The sequence below is a fragment of the Triturus cristatus genome, chromosome 1_2 (assembly GCF_964204655.1).
Source record: "Triturus cristatus chromosome 1_2, aTriCri1.1, whole genome shotgun sequence".
NCBI lineage: Eukaryota > Metazoa > Chordata > Amphibia > Caudata > Salamandridae > Triturus > Triturus cristatus.
In genome coordinates this window covers 572,147,459-572,168,268 of record NC_140580.1, presented here as the reverse complement: position 1 = coordinate 572,168,268, position 20,810 = coordinate 572,147,459, and the positions used below count along the sequence as shown (strand labels likewise).

General features: G+C 44.4%; 1 protein-coding gene across 3 annotated transcripts in view; it reads right to left on the bottom strand.

Moving 5' to 3' along the window:
* Positions 1-20,810, bottom strand: part of PDZD7 (PDZ domain containing 7) — a 573,233-nt gene that overhangs the window by 245,641 nt on the left and 306,782 nt on the right. For all 3 annotated transcript variants that reach the window (XM_085606490.1, XM_085606491.1, XM_085606492.1), the window contains one exon: positions 13,014-13,217. In XM_085606490.1, coding sequence (XP_085462616.1) covers positions 13,014-13,217 — 204 coding nt within the window. The remainder of the gene's footprint in view (positions 1-13,013; positions 13,218-20,810) is intronic.

The window sequence follows — 20,810 nt, the reverse complement described above, 5'->3', positions numbered from 1 at the left end:
AAGCCTAGTGTGCCACGGTATACGCACCGGTAATGCTCCGGAAGTGGAAGCGTAGTGTGCCATGGTATACACACTGGTAATGCTCTAGAATCGGAAGCACAATGTCCATGGTATACACACCGATAATGCTCCAGAAGTGGAAGCATAGTGTGCCATGGTATACACATGGGTAATGCTCCGGAAGTGGAAGCATAGTGTGCCATGGTATACACACGGGTAATGCTCCGGAAGTAAATGCCTAGTGTGCCATGGTATACACACTGGTAATGCTCTGGAATCGGAAGCACAATGTCCATGGTATACACACCGATAATGCTCCAGAAGTGGAAGCATAGTGTGCCATGGTATACACATGGGTAATGCTCCGGAAGTGGAAGCATAGTGTGCCATGGTATACACATGGGTAATGCTCCGGAAGTAAATGCCTAGTGTGCCATGGTATACATACCTGTAATGCTCCGGAAGTAGAAGCATAGTGTCCATGGTATACACACCGGTAATGCTCCGGAAGTGGAAGCGTAGTGTGTCATGGTATACACACCGGTAATACTCCGGAAGTAAAAGTCTATTGTACCATGGTATACACCGGTAATGCTCCGGAAGTGGCAGCGTCGTGTCCATGGTATACACATGGGTAATGCTCCGGCAGTAAAAGCCTAGTGTGCCATGGTATACGCACCGGTAATGCTCCGGAAGTGGAAGTGTAGTGTGCCATGGTATACACAGCGGTAATGCTCCGGAATTGGAAGCACAGTGTCCATTGTATACACACCGGTAATGCTCTAGAAGTGGAAGCATTGTGTCCATGGTATACACAGCGGTAATGCTCCAGAAGCTGAAGCATAGTGTGCCATGGTATACACACCAGTAATACTCAGGAAGTAAAAGTCTATTGTACCATGGTATACACCGGTCATGCTCTGGAATTGGAAGCATAGTGTCCATGGTATACACACCGGTAATTCTCCGGAAGTGGAAGCGTAGTGTGCCATGGTATATACACCGGTATTGCACCGGAAGTGGAAGCGTAGTGTCTGTGGTATACACACCAGTAATCCTCCGGAAGTAAATGCCTGGTGTGCCATGGTATACACACCATTAAGGCTCCGGAACCGTAATGTCCATGGTATACACACCAGTAATGCTCCGGAAGTGGAAGAGTAGTGTGCCATGGTATACACACTGGTAATACTCAGGAAGGAAAAGTCTATTGTACCATGGTATACACCGGTAAAGTTCCGGAATTGGAAGCATAGTGTCCATGGTATACACACCGGTAATGCTCCGGAATGGAAAGCATAGTGTCCATGGTATACACACCAGTAATGCTCTAAAAGTAGAAGCGTAGTCTGCCATGGTATACACACCGGTAATGCTCCAGAAGTGGAAACATAATGTGCCATGGTAGACAACTGCAATAAGGGTTTTAGTGTGTAGGAAGTGATGGCGCTCAGCGGATATGCGTTAAGTGTGTATGGATGAACAGGTCGGAATTGTGCTATACAGGAAAGGGGAAACCCCTGTAACCCCTCAATACGTATAGGGAAAACCCTAAAGCAAAACAATACAATGTTATCCTGTGCACACATACAATTCAAAATGCATAGATGCAACTGGACCACACCAGTAATATATACAGAGTTCTTTAGTAATACTGGATATTCTTTATTCTTATGAAAAACGCAACCAGCCAACTGGTTGCGTTTTTCATAAGAATAACGAATATGCAGTATTACTAAAGAACTCTGTATGTATTACTGGTGTGGTCAAGTTGCATCTACGCATTTTGAATTGTATGTGTGAACAGGATAACATTGTATCATAATGTGCCATGGTATACACAACGAAATGCTCCAGAAGTGGAAGCATAGTGTGCCATGGTATAATCACCAGTAATGCTCCGGAAGTGGAAGCGTAGTGTGCCATGGTATACACACCAGTAATGCTCCGGAAGTGGAAGCATAATATGCCATGGTATACACACGGGTAATGCTCTGTTAGTAAATGCCTAGTGTGCCATGATATACACACCAGTAATGCTACGAAAGTGGAAGCGTAGTGTCCATGGTATACATACCGGTAATGCTCCGGAAGTGGAAGCGTAGTTTGCCATGGTATAAACACCGGTAATACTCAGGAAGTAAAAGCCTATTGTATCATGGTATACACCGGTAATGCTCCGGAATTGGAAGCATAGTGTCCATGGTATACACACCGGTAATGCTCCGGAACTGGAAACGTAGTGTGCCATGGTAAACAGACCGGTAATGCTCTGGAAGTGAGGTATTTTTAGTAATCGGAAGTGGAAGCGCAGTGTTCTATGGTAAACACACAGGTAATGCTCCAAAAGTAGAAGCGTAGTGTGCCATGGTATACACACCTGTAACGCTCCAGAAGTGGAAGCGCAGTGTTCTATGGTAAACACATCGGTAATGCTCCAAACGTAAATGCCTAGTGTGCCATGGTAAACACACCGGTAATGCTCTGGAAGTGGAAGCATAGTGTCCATGGTATACACACCGGTAATGCTCCAGAAGTGGAAGCGTAGTGTGCGATGGTATACACACCGGTAATACTCTGGAAGTAAAAGCTTAGTGTGCCATGGTATAAACTGGTAATGCTCCGGAGGTGGAAGCATAGTGTGCCATGGTATACATACCGGTAATGCTCCAAAAGTTGAAGTGTAGTGTGCCATGGTATACAAACCGGTAAAGCTCCAGAAGTGGCAGTGTAGTATGCCATGGTATACACACCGGTAGTACTCCGGAATTAAAAGTCTTGTGTACCATGGTATACATGGGTAATGCTCTGGAAATTGGAAGCATACTGTCCATGGTATACACACCGGGAATGCTCCGGAAGTGGAAGCGTAGTATGCCATGATATACACACCGTTAATGCTCCGGAACTGGAAGCGTAGTGTGCCATGGTAAACACACCGGTAATGCTCTGGAAGTGGAGCATTTCCAGTATTCGGAAGTGGAAGCGTAGTGTGCTATGGTATGCACACCGGTAATGCTCCGGAAGTGAAACCATAACGTGCCATGATAAACACAACGGTAATGCTCCAGAAATGGAAAGGTAGTGTGCCATGGTAAACACACCGGTAATGTTTCGGAAGTGGAAGCGTAATGGCCATGGTATACACACCGGTAATGCTCCAAAAGTAGAAGTGTTGGGTGCCATGATATACACACCAGTGATCCTCCGTAAGTGGAAGCCTAGTATGCCATGGTATACACACGGGTAATGCTGCGGAAGTAGAAGCGTAGTGTGCTATGGTATACACACGGGTAATCCTCCAGAAGTAAAAGCCTATTGTAGTATACACCGGCAATGCTCCGGAATTGGAAGCATAGTGTCCATGGTAAACACACCGGTAATGCTCCGGAAGTGAGGCATTTTTAGTAATCGGAAGTGGAAGCGTAGTGTTCTATGGTAAACACACCGGTGATGCTCCAGAAGTGGAAGCGTAGTGTGCCATGGTAAAAACACCGGTAATACTCTGGAAGTAAAAGCCTAGTGTACCATGGTATACATCGGCAATGCTCCGGAATAGGAAGCATAGTGTGCCATGGTAAACACGCCGGTAATACTCCGGAAGTAAAAGCCTAGTGTGCCATGGTATAACCGGTAATGCTCCGGATGTGGAAGCGTAGTGTGCCATGGTAATGATCCAAAAGTTTAAGCATGGTGTGCCATGGTATATATACTGGTAATGCTTCAGAAGTGGAAGTGTAGTGTGCCATGGTATACACACCGGTAGCACTCCGGAATTAAAAGTCTAGTGTACCATGGTATACACGGATAATGCTCCGGAATCGGAAGCATTGTATACACACCGGTAATGCTCCGGAAGTGGAAGCGTAGTGTCAATGGTATACACACCGGTAATGCTCCGGAACTGGAAGCGTAGTGTGCCATGGTATACACACCTGTAATTCTCTGGCAGTGGAAGCGTCGTGTCCATAGTATACAGATGGGTAATGCTCCGGCAGTAAAAGCCTAGTGTGCCATGGTATACGCACCGGTAATGCTCCGGAATTGGAAGCATAGTGTTCATGGTATACACAGCGGTAATGCTCCGGAAGTGGAAGCGTAGTGTGCCATGGTATACACATGGTTAATGCTCTGGCAGTAACAGCCTAGTGTGCCATGGTATACGCACCGGTAATGCTCCGGAAGTGGAAACGTAGTGTGCCATGGTATACACACCTGAAATGATCCAGAATTGGAAGCATAGTGTCCATTGTATACACACCGGTAATGCTCCGGAAGTGCAGTGGTCTGCTAAGCTGACATGACTATGCCTGCCTTGCAGGCATGCGCTGTTTTTTTAGACGACGACTTTTAATTAAATAAATAATGTGCTTGCAATCAAATAAACCAATGGGAGATAGCGTGACAAATTAAAAAGTGCGAGAAACAAATAAAGGAGTGAACATGAAAAAGAACCACAGACAAGTGTGGAAGACAAGCACGCGCGGCCGCGAAAGTGAAAGCGACCGCGCTATGTTTAATTTGTAACATGATGATCCACAACAAGGGAGGAATGCAGCTGGCAGCCTGCACGCCGCTGCTTGCTCCCGACAGCTGGAGGCCGTGGGAGTGAACATTTAGAGAAAAGGTGGGACATGCACCCGTCTTTGGCTATTTGCGTGCTTTCATTTTTGAAAGCCACACGCAAAGGCCAGTAGAATGTGTGGAAGTTGGGGGAAGTCGGGAGTGATCCCCACATGCCTCCCCATAGTGTAGCGCATGCGCGCTGCACTAGGCTCGACCTAAATAGAGCATTCTGATTTGCCTGGAGAGCTTTTTTTCCCCTTTGGGCTAAATCGCACCTGCAGGAGTCAAATAAAGAAAAATGTTGCTGGCAGCCAGGGGGTGAGAGTTATAGTTACCTTGGTGCACGAGTTATCGTTATTTAACCCCTTCGCTGCTGCGGACATTCCGCTGCAGCGCTGGGGGGGGGCAGGGGGGCAGCGCGGTGGGCCTGTGCTCATGACGGAGCCGCTCCGTCATGAGCCACAGTTGAGCTGTGCTCATGACGGAACGGTTCCGTCATGACTCCGCCCATTTGCGTTGTCGCCCCGCACAGGCGGGGAAACAGCGCCGCGCAGGCGGAGCGGCCGCCGACAGGATTGTCATGACGGAACCGTTCCGTCATGAGCACACGCCAACCGTGGCTCATGACGGAACGGTTCCGTCATGAGCAGGGAAGGGGTTAAGATACCTACAACTAGAACTGGTGAACTTCTGTGTTTTTTTTGTTTAAAATGTTATATTATTGAATACTTCAGCTAATTCTAACGCTACTTTAACGTTCGTTTTTTCAGTGACTATACATATAAATAAATATATACATCTTTTTGGGGGGGGAAATGTACTACTACAAACGGACACCATCAATGGCATGTATGTTAACATACACATGTATGTTATGCACACTAGTTCTATAGTAATGGATCCACCTGCTACTTGTTTTTCTCTGCATGTGAATGTGCCTTGTGCACACTGCTGGCCGCTGCAATCAAGCTGTGGCAACGTCAACTTACTGCTCCTTCTCTATCAATCACAGAGGAAAGCCAGTTGTGACCTCCCAACCAGAAAAGAAGGCAATGCGAAGAAGAGAGGGGCCAAATTCGAATGCAATAGAGGGGTCCCCGTTACCTCACTAATACTTTGGCCCTCTGGAAAGTTAGCTGAAGCCAGCTTTCACGTCCTGGCCCTACAGAGCGAGCTTACGTTTCTGGGGCACAGCTTTAAGGTAATAGCCATTTATTAATGTTTAATATTACGTCTAATCAACACGTCGGTAGAAAACCGAGGCCTTAACATATGGGTAAAGCATATAGCATATAGAATTTTTTAAACATGTGAAATCCTTACGGTGGGTTTCTCTTCAGTGTCGTCGAGCGCTTAATAAAATACATTAAACTACACTCGTTCGGTCAGGCTCTGCTACCACCAGACAGAAATGAATCCACCTGGGTGTGAAAATTCCAGAGGTAACTTACATCGGGACTCTGGTCAGTAAAAGTATTTTAGATCATGAATTGCTACCGTGCAAACTTGCAAAACGTACAGATGCAGATAAGTTAAATATTGTTAAGTTTTCCAAAATGTGAGCTTCCCATTAAAACTGCATTAGCAAAGAAATATAAAAAAAATCACAGAACGGAATTCCACCAGATTTACACCATGGAACAACACTTATTTCAGAGTGCGTCCAGCTCTTGCTTTGGCGCAAATACATCCAGCAGTTTGAGCAGCACACTCGAGGTCCAGTCTGGGATCAGTATGGCTGAGAGCTGGCTGCAGGACAGAGTTGAACTTGAGACACATTGGCCAGGGTCATAGTAAGACTTTAGCCCGGGTATGTCTGCAGATCAGATTCCAGATTGTTGTGACGGTGAGTACATATCCTCAGAGGACATTCTATGGCCACGCGGAGCTGCAGAGGGCCCGTTACTATGGAAAGTTGTGGCTTGTGCTGACTGGAAGCTGTGCATTTCAGCTGATCATTAGAGCTGAGAAAGGGGGCCAGGCTCAAGACAAGGAGGGGCACCATTCATCCCCAGGTTCCGAATAAAAGTCTTAGACATAATTCACAGGGTAGAGTGCTGTTTTGTTTTTCTACTTCTGATATTCAGATATGATTACTTCAGCGTGGCGCTTGGCTTACACTTGGATCCATAAGTTACAGGATGCTCGGTGAACCATCAGGATCTCGCATCAGTGGCACAGCTGAAGGTTCAACCCACTGGATACCGACTAGATAGCTTTAGAATTATAACTGCGGGATGTTACAGCTTCATTTCCCCACAGGAGAACAGAAGTATCACTGGTGGGGTCCTTTCCTCTTCTATTCAGATGAAGGCGGCGATATTTTCTTGAGCATTGATATCATATTTCTCATCAGGAAGAAAGGTGTGAACGCTATGGCGCTGGTCTGTGTGAAAGACGTTAAAGGGATTTGATACAATATAGGAAGACGTATATCCAGACCAGACATGACTGACTGTGGTCCATGGTCGATGAGATGAAACACTGACAGGCTCGTTTCAGAACCCTACGGATTGATAGTTTTAGAGGCGATGCCCCTGTGAAGATGAAAACATCTCATGTCAGTAAACTCCTAGTGAAGACACCATGTAGAAGTCGTCTCATTTAAAGGCAATATTGTTCCAGAGGCAGTAATCACAATACACAGAATAAGAATACAAACAATTTAAAAATGTGACCTATCATTTGTAGTAGCACGTTGTTAAAAAAGTTTAATAATTAGAGGTCGCGTTAAAACTATTATCTATTTTATTCTATCATGCAGAAAATGGTTAAACTTCTGGAAGAAATTGCTCTTTTCCTTGTTTAAAGCAAACGTAGCCTCAAGCTGCACTTATGTCACAGAATGGACTCGCCAGTAATATATCTGCAGAAGAAGCACGTTTTTGGCAGTCTGGAAGGCCACAAGGGTGGAAATATAAATTGTCTAACTAGGTTTTAAGTTACTTCTAATTGCGTCCTCTAATTAGTTGACTTTTTTTAAATCTCTGTTTTAAACATGCTTTACACCTCAAGCCTCCTTGGTTTGGACAGCTGCAGGAAGCGGTCTCTTTACATAGTATACTAAAAAAGAGGTATGTTGTGTAAAGAGTCCAGGTATCCCTTATGAGTGGACAGGGACTTGCACTAGCAATCCCAAGGGGCTCTATCTAGGGTAGCGTGGTCGACCAGCCTTAGGCTTATCAGAGAGGAGTGTCAGACATTTGTAGAACACACAGAGTCCATAAATGATACACACACTCAAAAAGGCGATCCACACCAATTTGGAAAAATAACAGGTATCTTTATATATATTTTGAACCCAGGTACTTCGCTATCAGGTAAGTACTTTTTCGTTCTAGACTTTACAGTTTTAGCACAGTTAACCAATAGTGCGTTTTTATGCGTAATGCTTTCCTATGGGAGAAAGAACATTTACAAAATACATATACTTGCAAGGGTTGTATGATGGTACAACACATGCCTGTACCACGCGGTCTCTACCACGACCGCGTCTTTACCATGCATGCCTTTACCACGCATGCATTTGCCAAGCATGTCTTTGGCACACATGTCTTTACCATGCAATTTCGTGGTAAAGAAATGATGGGTAAAAGGACATGCGTGCTAAAGATCATACCCCTGCCCTGTAAACTAGCCCATTTCCCCCACCCCACCCTTAGCCCTGAAAACTATCCCAACCCCAGACCCCCAACCCTGAGCTCTAACAACTACTGTCCCCTACATTCCAAAAGTACCCTGACCTAGCCCCCTCGCCCTAAGGCCTAAACCTGCCAACTATCCTGTAAACTGTCCCTTTTCCCCCGCCCTTAGCCCAAAAACTGTCCCCGCCCTAATAACGACCACAACACCAGCCCCACGCCCATAGCCCTAAAAAATGTCCTCTAGACCTGCTAAGTACCCCGATCCAGCCCACCCCTGTCCTGAACCCTAAAACTGCTCCTTGCCCTACAAACAACCCTGACACCCTCCTGTCTCCTAAAATCTGCCTCCACCCCGAAAAACTACCCTTCCACCCTCTCAAGACCCAACCCAGCCCCACCTATTTTTTTACATTAGTTGGGAATTATTTTCTTTTAATTTAAACCATAAAAATTATTTGTAAAAATTAATTTTATATTGAAATTAGTTAGAGATTTAATTCAAAATTGAGTTAACAGAGCTGTAGCATATTTTAAATTTTGCTTTACATTTTATACATACAACATAAAATATGTTTACTATTTCATTATAAAGTTTCATAATCTTTTTACATTGTCCCTACAGATCACCATAGGGAGAGCTCCAACCCTACTGTTGAGTCTCCCTATGGTAAAGCTTAAGGAAAAGTAAACAAGCTTATTTACCCCAAGAACAATCTGTCAACATAATATTATGTTAAATTTAAATTTAGAACTAAAAATACTTCAACACTATGAACTTAAATTTGAATTTAAATGTCTAATTCATTTAAATATATTAAACTAAATAAAATTGTTTTTGAATTTCTAAAATTACCACAATTGTGCAGAACTATCTTTTTATCAGCAGTGGCAATGTCACTGATGCCCACATGTTACCAAGAATTAGCATCATTTTGGGTGCGTCTCCTTTACTCGAAACCCCTGGCGAGAATTGAGGTGAATGGGAGTAGGTCAGCAGTCTGAGTTGGGGCGGGGCACGAGACAGGGGTGCCCATTATCTCCTTTGTTATTTGCCCTAGTGTTTGAGCCTCTCGCTATATGGCTCAGGGGAGATCCCATGATTTGGGGGCTTAATTGGTCACCGGAGTGGATGGACAAAGTGTCCCTCTACGCGGACGACATTCTGCTTTATTTGGCTAGGCCCAGATTTTCGATTCATTATGTACTCCATATAGTTACTCTTTTTAAAAAATATTCCGCCTATACCATTAACTGGGATAAGTCCCTGATATATATCCTCAGCGGGCACCCCCCATGCTCCCACCGGGTTGTGGGGCCAAAATAGTGACAGAGGGCTTTCAATACTTGGGTATTTATATTACGACAGATACAGAGATTTTCTATCAACATAGTTTGCTACCCCCCCTTCAGCACCGCAAAGCTGATGTACAACATTTGAAGACTCTTCCTCTTACGCTTTTGGAGAGGGCAACCCTCTAACCCTCTACAAAATGATGGCGCTTCCCAGCTTTCTGTACGCTTTCTGAACGCTTTCTGTACGCTTTGCAGAATACACCACACTTAGTCCCGCCTCAATATTTTGCCTCCATCGACTCCAAAGTTCGCAGCCTGTTATGGAGCGATGGACCACCCCGAATCGCACTCGCCAAACTAACCAAGAGCTGGTATGATGGCGACACAGCGCTACCGGCCATCAGATCAACTTATTGTTCTCAATCATTGGATGCATCGGCCCATTACCGACCCTGCATGTAGAATGGACAGGCACGATATGCTGCCTGGCACTTACTTGAGGGCACTCTATGGGGGATCAAAACTGGAACCAAAATTCACTCCGACCTCCACGACTGTCTCCATCTGGCACGCGGCGAATTCGGCCCTCGGCTGAAAGGGTAGGCTTACGAAAGCAACACCATTGTTCGATTCCTGTTGCTGGAGTCTGCTTTGGCGTCAGCCCGGGTTTGATAAGTGGGACTTGATTGGACTGTCCAAGTTAGGCGATCTGTGGGTTGGGGGTGGAATAGTGCCGTTTAGTGACCTGCAGCAGAAATTTCACTTGCATGAGAACAAAGCTTTCCGTTATCTCCAGGTGCGAAGCGCACTGCCTAAGGCGCTTTCCAGGGGGGACGAACTACCGGTGTCCTCCCCTTTGGAGGACAGGCTCCTGGATGACTACCTTCCAGATAAGGCCATCTCTCTAAGTTACCGAAAAATCCTTAATAATTCACCTGACCTTCCTGACAAAGTCCGCACAAAATGGTGCGCAGACGTAGGTGACATTGACGATGAGGACTGGAGGGATGCCCTCGCTTCGCCTCGCGAGGTTGCGATTCGGTCCCGGTTCAAATTAATCCAATTAAAATTACTGCATAGGGCCTATTACACGAGCTCCGTCTTGGTTAAAATGGGTCTTCTGACCTCTCCAGTATGTCCGCGTGGCTGTGGCCAGGTAGGCACCTTTTTGCATCAATGGTGGGAATGTCCAACTCTTATGAGGTATTGGGGGGAGATATTCTCCGCTTTATCCCTGGTTTGCGGTAAGGAGATTGAGGCTACTCCAAGACTATGTCTTTTGAATATTTGGGAAGCCACTGACCTGACTAGGCCGTAGCGACTGTGGGTCTCCCTGGGTTGCATGGTTACTAAGCGTAACATCACGCGAACGTGGAAGGGGGGAGTTGAATTGACATGCTCGGATTGGGAGTCCAATATGGACTGGTGTATGTAGGCTGAGAGAGCGGTGTATGAAAGCAGGGGTTGTCCGTACAAGTGGACAAAAATTTGGGCCCCCTGGAACGAAAGTAGCGGTAGGCTGTGTACTCCTTTAATGATACCTCTCCGTTCGCTGTTGACAACAAATCACTGTAGTCCCGTGTTCCTTGAAGTCAGACCCCAAACAGGAACCTTGGATTTCAGCTCCAGTATAATGTGCCCCTTAGTGCTGTTTATGATTATTTGTTGGCCACATTTGGTTTCATCCTTATTGTATATTTTGATGACTGCTTTTTTTGTATTTGTGTTGTTGTTTGTGATATTATTTGATTTGTTTTCTTTTCTTAATATAGAGATTTTCAACAAAACAAAGAGTTTAGTATCATTATGCAAAAGCCATCATGTTAGTAGAGGTGGGTATCATGCTATGGATGCAAACAGGTTGCCAACAAATAACAATATGCACGGACCATCAGTTTGCCAGTGGTGTGCCTCATGCTACAGATGTTTTACCAGGCATTTATAGCGCAAGAACAACCCTTAGACCTAAGATAACCTGGGAAATTAATAGTTCTTCATATATAATGGTTCCCATTGGTCTCATTCAAATCTACTTCTGAGGAACAGCTTAAATGGCTGAATGCAATTAATGATTAATAACTGAATAAAGATGTAAAACTCACTGGTAAGACCTTACTGTACAAAGAGCAATCTGTATTAGACGGTAATCAACATCCAACATTAATATAGTGTTCAAGATAAATACATCCGTGCAATGTGTCTCAGTGAGCAAGGAAACAATAACCAAATGTACCAAAAGACAAGTAAGTGTGAGGTGACAACAAAATCTTTGAGTGTTTATAGCAAACAACAAACACAATTTCAACTAATAAGCCAATGTCATACATGTTGTTTGTTTGCTATGCATGCTGACTACGTTTCAACTCTCAACTTGATGCAGGAGTCTCATCAAGACAACAAGAATGATGGCACATATTGGGCAAGTAGTAAGGGGTGAAATTGGTCAAATAATTGGGTAAGCCACATTATAATGATCTCCGAGGCATACATACTCACTCCGAGGGTGGTGGTAACCCTCATTGAGTGGAGGTACTCTACATTAGTAGTGCTGATGCAGCAGAAGGATGTCGTCAGTATCTGATGTGAATGAATTTGCATGGGACACGGCCGGAAAAAATGTAGGGGCACAATACTTGCCAGACAAAAAGCAAAAACAATGTAGCAGTAAGTGACGCTAAAAGTAAAATGCCTTTATCAAGCTGAAGCATATTATGTTTTGCAAGCTTTTAGGGCGAAGTACTTCACATCTTCATGTGGAAATATAATTCAAGGAGCCAAAACCCCAGAGGAAGCTGGTTTGGAAGAAAAAAAAGTGTATGAAAAAATTTCTTAGTTTAATCAAGGTATGATCTTTTCAAGACTGTTTAATGTTTGTCTTTTTTAGCTAGAGCTTGGATACATTTTCTCAGAGATAAAAGTCTAATCTCAGTCAACAGCTGCCAGAAAAACTATCTAGCCTGCTGCTCCTTTTCTTTATGAGTGCAGTGTAGAAATTTGAGTCAATACCAAGACCTTATTTCAAAGAGGAAATAAGGAAAATGAAATTCCCTATTGGATCAGCGATTGTTGACAATCACAAAACCTCCTAGAGTGTCACTCTAATGTAAACCTATTTATCAATATTGTTGTTATAAACTTTTTTACAATTTTCTTGATTAAGGTTAGGTGTCCTAAAAAGGCTGTGGTTCATAGAGTATTGTAGCAGTGGCTTTATTTTACAGAAGGTAGAACATCTTGCTTTAAAGAACTAAGAGGATTGCCAAACACATTCCTTCAATGATGTTTCAAAACTTTATTTGAAACCGTGTACCTTTCCATTAATTTGAATCCTCTGTACTGTGATTATTAGTGGGCACTCCTTGAAAAATTTAATATTTGTTTATCCTACAGCTAAGTTGCTACGTTTAAAAGGCAAGTAAATCAGAATTGTGAACAATATAAGATTTTCCTTCTAGAAAGTGCAATATGATTTACTTTACAGAACCAAAGGGTTATCAAAGCAGAGGGTACCTTTATCACTGTCAGTTTCCATGCGTGATGGAGATTTTGACCTTCTCTTCGCCTCTGGAGTCTCGGTTTCTTTTTTCCCAGTTATACTCAATTTTCCAGAACGACTTCCTTTAAAAAATAGATTCATAAAGGTTTTTGATCGCTTCAGGCTTACTTCATTTCCTAAAGCCACTGGTTTGTCACTCTTCTTCTTCCTCTTTTCCTCTGGAAAGAAAACATACTTACTTTTTATTTTCTAAAAATATGTTAATGTTTTTGTATAGCACAAATAATTGAAGGGGCATTACACCACTTTACAAGAGAAATTTTATAAGGTGATCACACAATAGTTTTTAAACCATTGTAGATAGAAAATCTAGTATACTTAAAACATAAATATATGTAAAAACATATGTAATTGCAGCTGGAAATACGGAAAAACACATTTAATTTGTTCCTACATATCAGTGAAGACTGGATTAGCTACAACTCAAGAGATTTATAATTATTTACCTGTATAGTAAGGCACCCCAGAAAGACAGAGAAATTAACAGATTTCTTTTTCAATAATTTTGTTATCACCAATATCAAATTATGTTGGATAACCAGTCTCTGAAGAGTTTGAGTTCATTAACTGGGTGTTTGATACTGGTAGAGCAGTGTATTGTATCTGACCCCGATTCTGAGTAGGTTGAAAAGGGTGAGGCATTTTCTCCACCTGGTAATTACCAGGACTCCACAGAGAACTATTTAGCAGGTGGAGTAAATAACTCCTATTCAGAGTTTTTTATCTTACAAACGAAGGCAAAACATTGAGAATTGGCATTTAATGCGCCACATTTTGCATGGTTTACCTTTTAACCTGTAGAAATCTTCAGAAGTGCAGCATTTACAGAAAAACTATGAATTGCGATCCCGTGCAAACATCCGTTTCGTCACAAATCAGAATTCACCTCCAAACTCAGAGTCACAGTCTCTTTGCCAGATTATTGTTTTCCTTGTAAGAAACTATTTGCATTCATAGTCTTCAAAGGTAAAGATGGTTGGCAACAATCGCCAACTCTATTGAGTAAGGTTGTCAGAACCCTCCTTTTTCCACAATGTTACAGGGTTCAGTATTATCAGTTACCCTATTGCTTTGGGGGAAGCTGGTGATTTAACCTATTAAGCGATCAAAGTCAGGCTCTGGAACAGCAAGAAAGTTAGTAAAAACCCTGTCAACTAACTGCAGTGATCTGTTATGCTGTTTTTTTTTGCTGCTAGGTATAGTAAGCAACGATACCGCACTGCAAAAGTACATTTGATGACGATGAAATGTGCCAGTTAAAGCAGGCAACAGGTACTCAAAAGTAATTCATTTATCTTATAATTTATTTCTCATAATGTCACTTAGGTCAAAATCCAGAATGTTATTTCTTCTTATCTGGGCCAATGAGATGCAATTTCATCTGATGTCTTGAGGCTAGGCATCTTGAGATATAATTTCCATTGATGTCATCATTATGTTAATTAGTGGTTTAAAATGTGTATCTTTTTGGTTACAGAATATTGCCAAGTGTCAACAAGAGGTACATCACTTGGCACTGACAAAAGGAATGTCAAAATATGTGCATAATTCCTCACTATCCAACTTGTTCATAAGTGGACACAAAACCTCACATGAAACAAATAAAACAACAAGCATTTGCAATGCAATAGGTCTCGCATTTGTGAAAGCTAGTGCTCTTGGTGTTGAAAATTACGTTTACTTTTTTTTTTGTATGCAGTGGAGTGATGATATTTGCATAGCACTATTGCCATTTGTACGAACGTGCAGTGCTGGAGAACCAGAAAATGGGAAACAGGTTATGAGGGAGGGGAGACAAGAGTACTATGCTGGTTGGAAAAAAAATTAATTAATTGACCTTTTGGTGTTGCAAATAATAATGCACCACCAATAGCTCAAACGTTCAGTAATGCAAGACCAATTGCATTGCAAATGTTTTTTTTTAGGCACTTTGACAAGACTAAATTTGCTAATAGGTCTCAAAGGCGAGTTCTAGTGGTTTTGTCAAGGCTTGTTCACTGTGCTACTAACAATGACATGACAAGTGAGACAACATATTGCATCTCCAAATAATTCCTCAGTAGTTGGATGTGCAGAGGCATTGGATTTGCTATTAACAAGCAGACTTGATTACAGTTGTAAAAATAAGATACATAATAAGCTTTATAAAATGATATAATATGATAATGACTTATAAAGCACACCATTAGCTAGGTAGAGTGCATCCCAGCTCAGAGCTCAAACTGGAAGAAAGGAAATAGTCCTACTCAGAATTAAATACATGCGATTTAAGAGTTTTCTAAATTTTAGAATACAACTTTCAATACATAGTGAAAAGGAAAGAGAACTCGAAACTCCCGCTGTATGAGACGATACATCCACCCATTTCAGCATTAGGAAACCTGACAACTGAAAGGAGGATGGCCGTCCTTGAACAGAGAGTTTTGGGAGAAATATAGCAGCTGATATAAGAACTAAGGTGGCTAGACATATGCAAGTAAAAGCTTTATGAAACAGATTGAGCGCCTTAGACATCTTTTCGAACTGGTCCCCAGTGAACAACAAAAAGCTGGTCGTAAACGTGTGAGCCACAATTAAGCCCTAGAATTGGGGGGAACATTTCCCCTAATCTATCTAACGTAAAATCACTACTAATGTGGGTTGTGTCTAGGGAGTTAGTGGCTCAATAAAAGAAAGAGTATCCCAGCCCTGACTTTATTCCTTATACAGGATTACAATCTGTAACATTCTTTTTTATTTGTATTTTTGTTTGTTTAAAGTCCTGCTCGGTATATTACGCACACAACGGCATCTAATATGGGAACGGACTAGAGGCCCTAATGAATTGGCAATGGTGTGGTCCAGTAGCAACAGTCACCACATGTATGTGTCTGGAACAATAGGACCTTTGAAGTAGTCGAGTGGGAACCCAAGAATTACCCCAGGCAACACAGTAGCAGTAGGTATACACAGATCCACAGGAGCTGTGAGGCGGGACCCAGAGACTGAGAAAGATTACGCAGTAGTATGTATCTGGGGTTTACTCAGAAATGGAAGGAGCGGCACCCATGAAATAGCACAAACACCCCAGTAGGCTATATATATATTTACATACAGCTTTTAAAAGGTTATCAAAATCAAGGTATGCCAGGAAAAAGTACGTAACTTTGACAATAAAAGGGGTATGAAGAGAAAACGGAAAGAGCACAAACAATGATGAAACATCACTGTTGGACTTGGCCCTTTTTGCAGGGTCATCCCTGAACTTTTTGCCTTCCTCCTATGTTTTTTCTGACCTGTTGTTGGCTGTTTTATGACTCTGGGCACTTTACCACTGCTGATCAGTGCTAAAGTGCATATGATCTCCCTATTGTAAATTATTGTACGAATTAGTTATTCCATGATTGGTTGGTTTGGTTTACCTGTCAGACCCTAGTACAATGCACCAGGAGTGCCCAGGGCTTGTAAATCCAAATGCTGCTGGTGGGCTTGCAGCACTGGTTGTGTCACCCACAGAAGCAGCCTGTAAAAGTGTGTCTAAGGCCTGCCATTGCAGAGCCTGCGTGCAGTCTGGTACTGTCATGCTGACTGGGCAAGTGCACCACTTGCCAGTCCCTAAACCTTTCCTTTTCTTCATATCAGACACTCCTATGGTAGGTCCAAGGGCAGGGTGCAGTGTAAGTATAAGGTAGGACATGCCCTGGTGTGTGTGGCATGTCCTAATAGTGAATAACAACCATTTTCGTTTTTCACTATTGCAAGGCTACCTGTTCTCCATAGGCCAGAATGGGCAGTTTGATTATTACATCTGATAATCCTAACTAGCTCAGGGAACATCGTAGAAATTCGAGTTTAGTATGCCTGAACTCAGAATGATAAAATGCATCTTTTAGTGAAGGTGGTTTTAACATTCTGTGTTTGAAAATACCACTTTTAGAAAGTAGGTATTTTCTTGCCTAACCATTCAAACCTGCCTCTGCTAGGTTGTGTATTCCTTGTCTGGAGTTTGAGTGACAGGGCTGGGGGATTCCAGGAGACAGGGTGAGTCCGCCCAGTGGTGAATAGAGAGATCTGCATCTAGATGGGACGGAGGAGTTGCACCTGGGACCTGAATAGGACAGTGCCTGCCCCCCACAGTGCTGGCTCCACCCCCTGTGGTGCGTCTGATGTCTCTGCCCTGCACTGTGAAAGGAGAGAAGGAATCATGTCAACAAAGTGCTCCAGGGCTGTGATTTCCCTCCACAATGCTGGCTCCACCTCCTGTGGCGAGTCTGATGTTTCTGCCCTGCACTGTGAAAGGAAAGAAGAGTCATGTAAACAGAGTGCTCCAGAACTGGTTTGGACTGGGCAAAGGCCCCTCTCTCCTCAGAGAACAAAGTATTTTGGGGTATAAGTAGTGGGACCCTGATCCCAAGAATTTAGATCACTTTGGGAAAACAAGAAGAACCTCTGCTGAGGGAGGAACCAGAAGAAGCTGAGGAGGAAACTATCCCTGAACCTGGGGGGGATTGACCTGCAGTGTTTGCTTTACTGCCAAAGAGAGGAGAAAGGAACTTTGTGTGTACTTTTGCTCAACTTGTGAAGGATCTCCAAGGGCTTGGAAAAGAGCTTGCCTCCTGCTGAAGTCTCAGGAACAACAGACTTCACCCCCCAGCTCCCCGGAGTTCTTTGGAAGTGCCTGCTGCTGTTGTTGGGCCTTCTGAGGGACTGCGTGTCGCAAGGAGCTGGAAGCGCCACCCAAGAAGGAGAAGCGTGCCGCCGTCGGAGCGGTTGTCGTCACATCTCGTAAAGTGTGTTGCCGCTGCAGCATCGCATCGAGCGGAAACGTCTTGCATCATCCAGGAAGTGGATGCACCGCATCAAGAGAAGAGTCTTACATTAAGGAAGAAGCGTGTCGCCATCGCAGCCATCGTAGTTTTCGCATTGCACCGCATCAAGAAAAGCGCCTCGCATCCACGGAGAAGCGTGCCGCCGTCGGAACTGCTGTCGTCGCATCGCGTAAAGGGGTGTCGCCGCTGCAGCATCGCATCGCGCGGAAGCGTCTCGCAACGTCGGAGAAGAGTGTCGCTGCCAAGGCCGCTGTCGTCGCATCACGTAAAGGGTGTCGCCGCTGCAGCTGAAGCATCGAGTCGAGTCTTCTCGCAACATCGGAGAAGCGTACCGCATCTGGAAGATCTTCACGTCTTTATTTCTTTGCACCAAAAACTTCATCGCATCAACATCGTTGCAAAACTTTCGTTGCCCTGCGTGTCCCATCTAAAAAGTACATTGACTTAAAGTGTCGCATCTAAGAACTTAAGAGAACTAAGCAAAATTCTACCATCTAAAGTAACAGTATTGTGTGTTTTTGTCATTTAATGGTCTTGTGGTAAATCTATATAAAGAATACTTATTTTGATATAAAACCTGTGTGGTGACCATCTGTAGTGTTGTCACTGGATTACTGTATGTGTTCACAAATGCTTTACACACTGCCTCTGAGATAAGCCTGTCTGCTCGTGCCAAGCTACCAAGGGGGTGAGCAGGGGTTATTTTAGGAGTGTACCCCCTTACCCTGACTAGAGGAGAGGGTCCCTATTTGTCCCAAGTGCATACCTGTGCCAACTAGAGACCCCCCCCCCCCCCCCAAGTCTAACAATCACTAATAAGGAAAATTAGAAATAGAAGAAGGAAAGAAAAAGGGGAATGGAAGCAAAAAAGGCATCCCAAAAATTCTGTGCACTAGCACTCAACCAAATACACTAACCACAAATGCCAAACGCCAACATTTCTGAATCTCTCGTCCCACTTTTGATATCATCTCGAGTTATGTTATGTTACTGCAATTTGTTAAGCGCACATTTATCCTGAGGTGTCTTGGCGCCGAGTACTAATAAGCAGGAAAGGAGCCTAGTTATTAAAGAGCCATGTTTTTAAATCCTTTCTAAAGGAGATCAGCATCGGCAAAGCTCTAATGTGGGGGGGAGGGGCAGATTGTTCCAGAGTTTTGTGGTTCCAACAACAAAGCTTCTGTCTTCCCTACCAGCTTTGTGAATTCTGGCAGTCATCATAAGGTTCACCCCTAGCGAGCGCGAACGTCTGCCAGGAGTGAATAAGTGTACACCCCCCCTCCACTTACCACCGGTGCTGCTACAGGTAACGTTACACTTCGAGGCGGGCCTGGCCTGGGACATTCATGCTTCTGGGGGTCAGTGGCCATGGGCCCCGGGTTGGGGGGTTGAAGACCGTGCTGTGGGGGGGGGGGGCATAGACCCCGAACTCCGAGGCAGGCCAGGTGACTGACGGGGCGTTGCTGCTGCAGCCTGCGGAGGCCTAGATTGGCAAACCCCATAGCAGGAAATGCCCAGGAGTGGCCCGGTCCACCTGGCGGTATGGTGAGGCTCCGAGTGTCAGCCATTGGTGCAGAGTTCACTACGGCACAAGGGGAATCTCCCTGCACCTGTTCCTACGGATGAAAATCATAGCAGACTGGAAGCCCGCATGTCACTCTTCATCCCCTCTCTCTCCTCCCCCAACCACAGCAGGTGGCACTTGCTCCTTGATAATGTAGTTTCACAACTATAATATACCTGTAGCCTTTGGTTTTTAAGTGAATTTCTAAGTTTTTTTGAAACCTGTAATCACTAACCTTTGACAGTGAGTGTGTGAGCGAGTGCATGAGTGTCTCAGTAGGTCTGTGAGTGGGTGTGAGTGTCTGAGTGGGTCTCTCAGTGGGTGTGTGAGCAGTGGCGGCTCCGCCGCTATGGCGGAGGAGTGTCGCCCCCCCACCACCCTTAAAAATTGAAAAATAAAACGATAATAAAACAAGTTATTATCGTTATATTTTTCAACTTGAGCGTGGTGCTTCCTAGGGGCGGGGCCACTGGGCAGTCAGGCGAGGTAGTGGTGGGCAGCACTGCTGTCATTGCGCATATGTTTTTGGCTGGCCGTCGCAGGCCGACCAAACACACATGCCCACTGAGCTGTCTTGAAACTCAGCTCCGTTGCTGGGTTAGAAAAAGCAGAGCACAGGCTCCCAGTTTCCCTGGGAGCACAAATTCCCAGTGCTCAGGCCAATCCTGAGGCTGCATTCTAACATGAAAGCAGCATCAGGATTGCTACAGCGAGGAGAGGACACACAGAAGGTAAATTTCTTTTCTTTTTTATGTTTATCATTTCCCCTCCCCCTTCCCTGTCATCTGTTGTACCACCCCAGCTCCCACCCTGCCACTAGTCCCGAACAGCATCCAGTACTGTGTGTGAGTGTCCGAGTAGGTATGTGAGTGGGTGCATTAGTCTCTGAGTGGGTCTGTGAGTGCGTGAGTGTCTAAGTGGGTCTGTGTGTGGGTGCATGAGTGTCTGTGTGGGTGCATGAGTGTCTGAGTGGGTGGATGAATCTCTGAGTGGGTCTGTGAGTGAGTGCATGAGTGTCTAAGTAGGTCTGTGAGTGGGTGGGTGAGTGTCTGAGTGGGTCTGTGAGTGGGTGCAGGAATCTGAGTAGGTCTGTTAGTGTGTGTGAGTGTGTAAGTGCTCTCTGTTTTGCCCTCTTCTGCTCAGTTTTGCCTTCCCTGCTCATTTTTCTACCATCTGTTGTGCCTTTCCTGATCTTTTTTCTGCCCTCTGTTTTACCTCTCCTGCTTGTTTTTCTGCCCTAATTTCTGCCTTTTCTGCTCATTTTCTGCCCACTGTCTTCCCTCTAAAATGGGGGAGGGGTGTCACCATAATTTCCATATGGGGCAAGGGGGCAGCACGACCCCCCTCCCCAGGCTGATTTCTGCCCCAGGACCCCAACC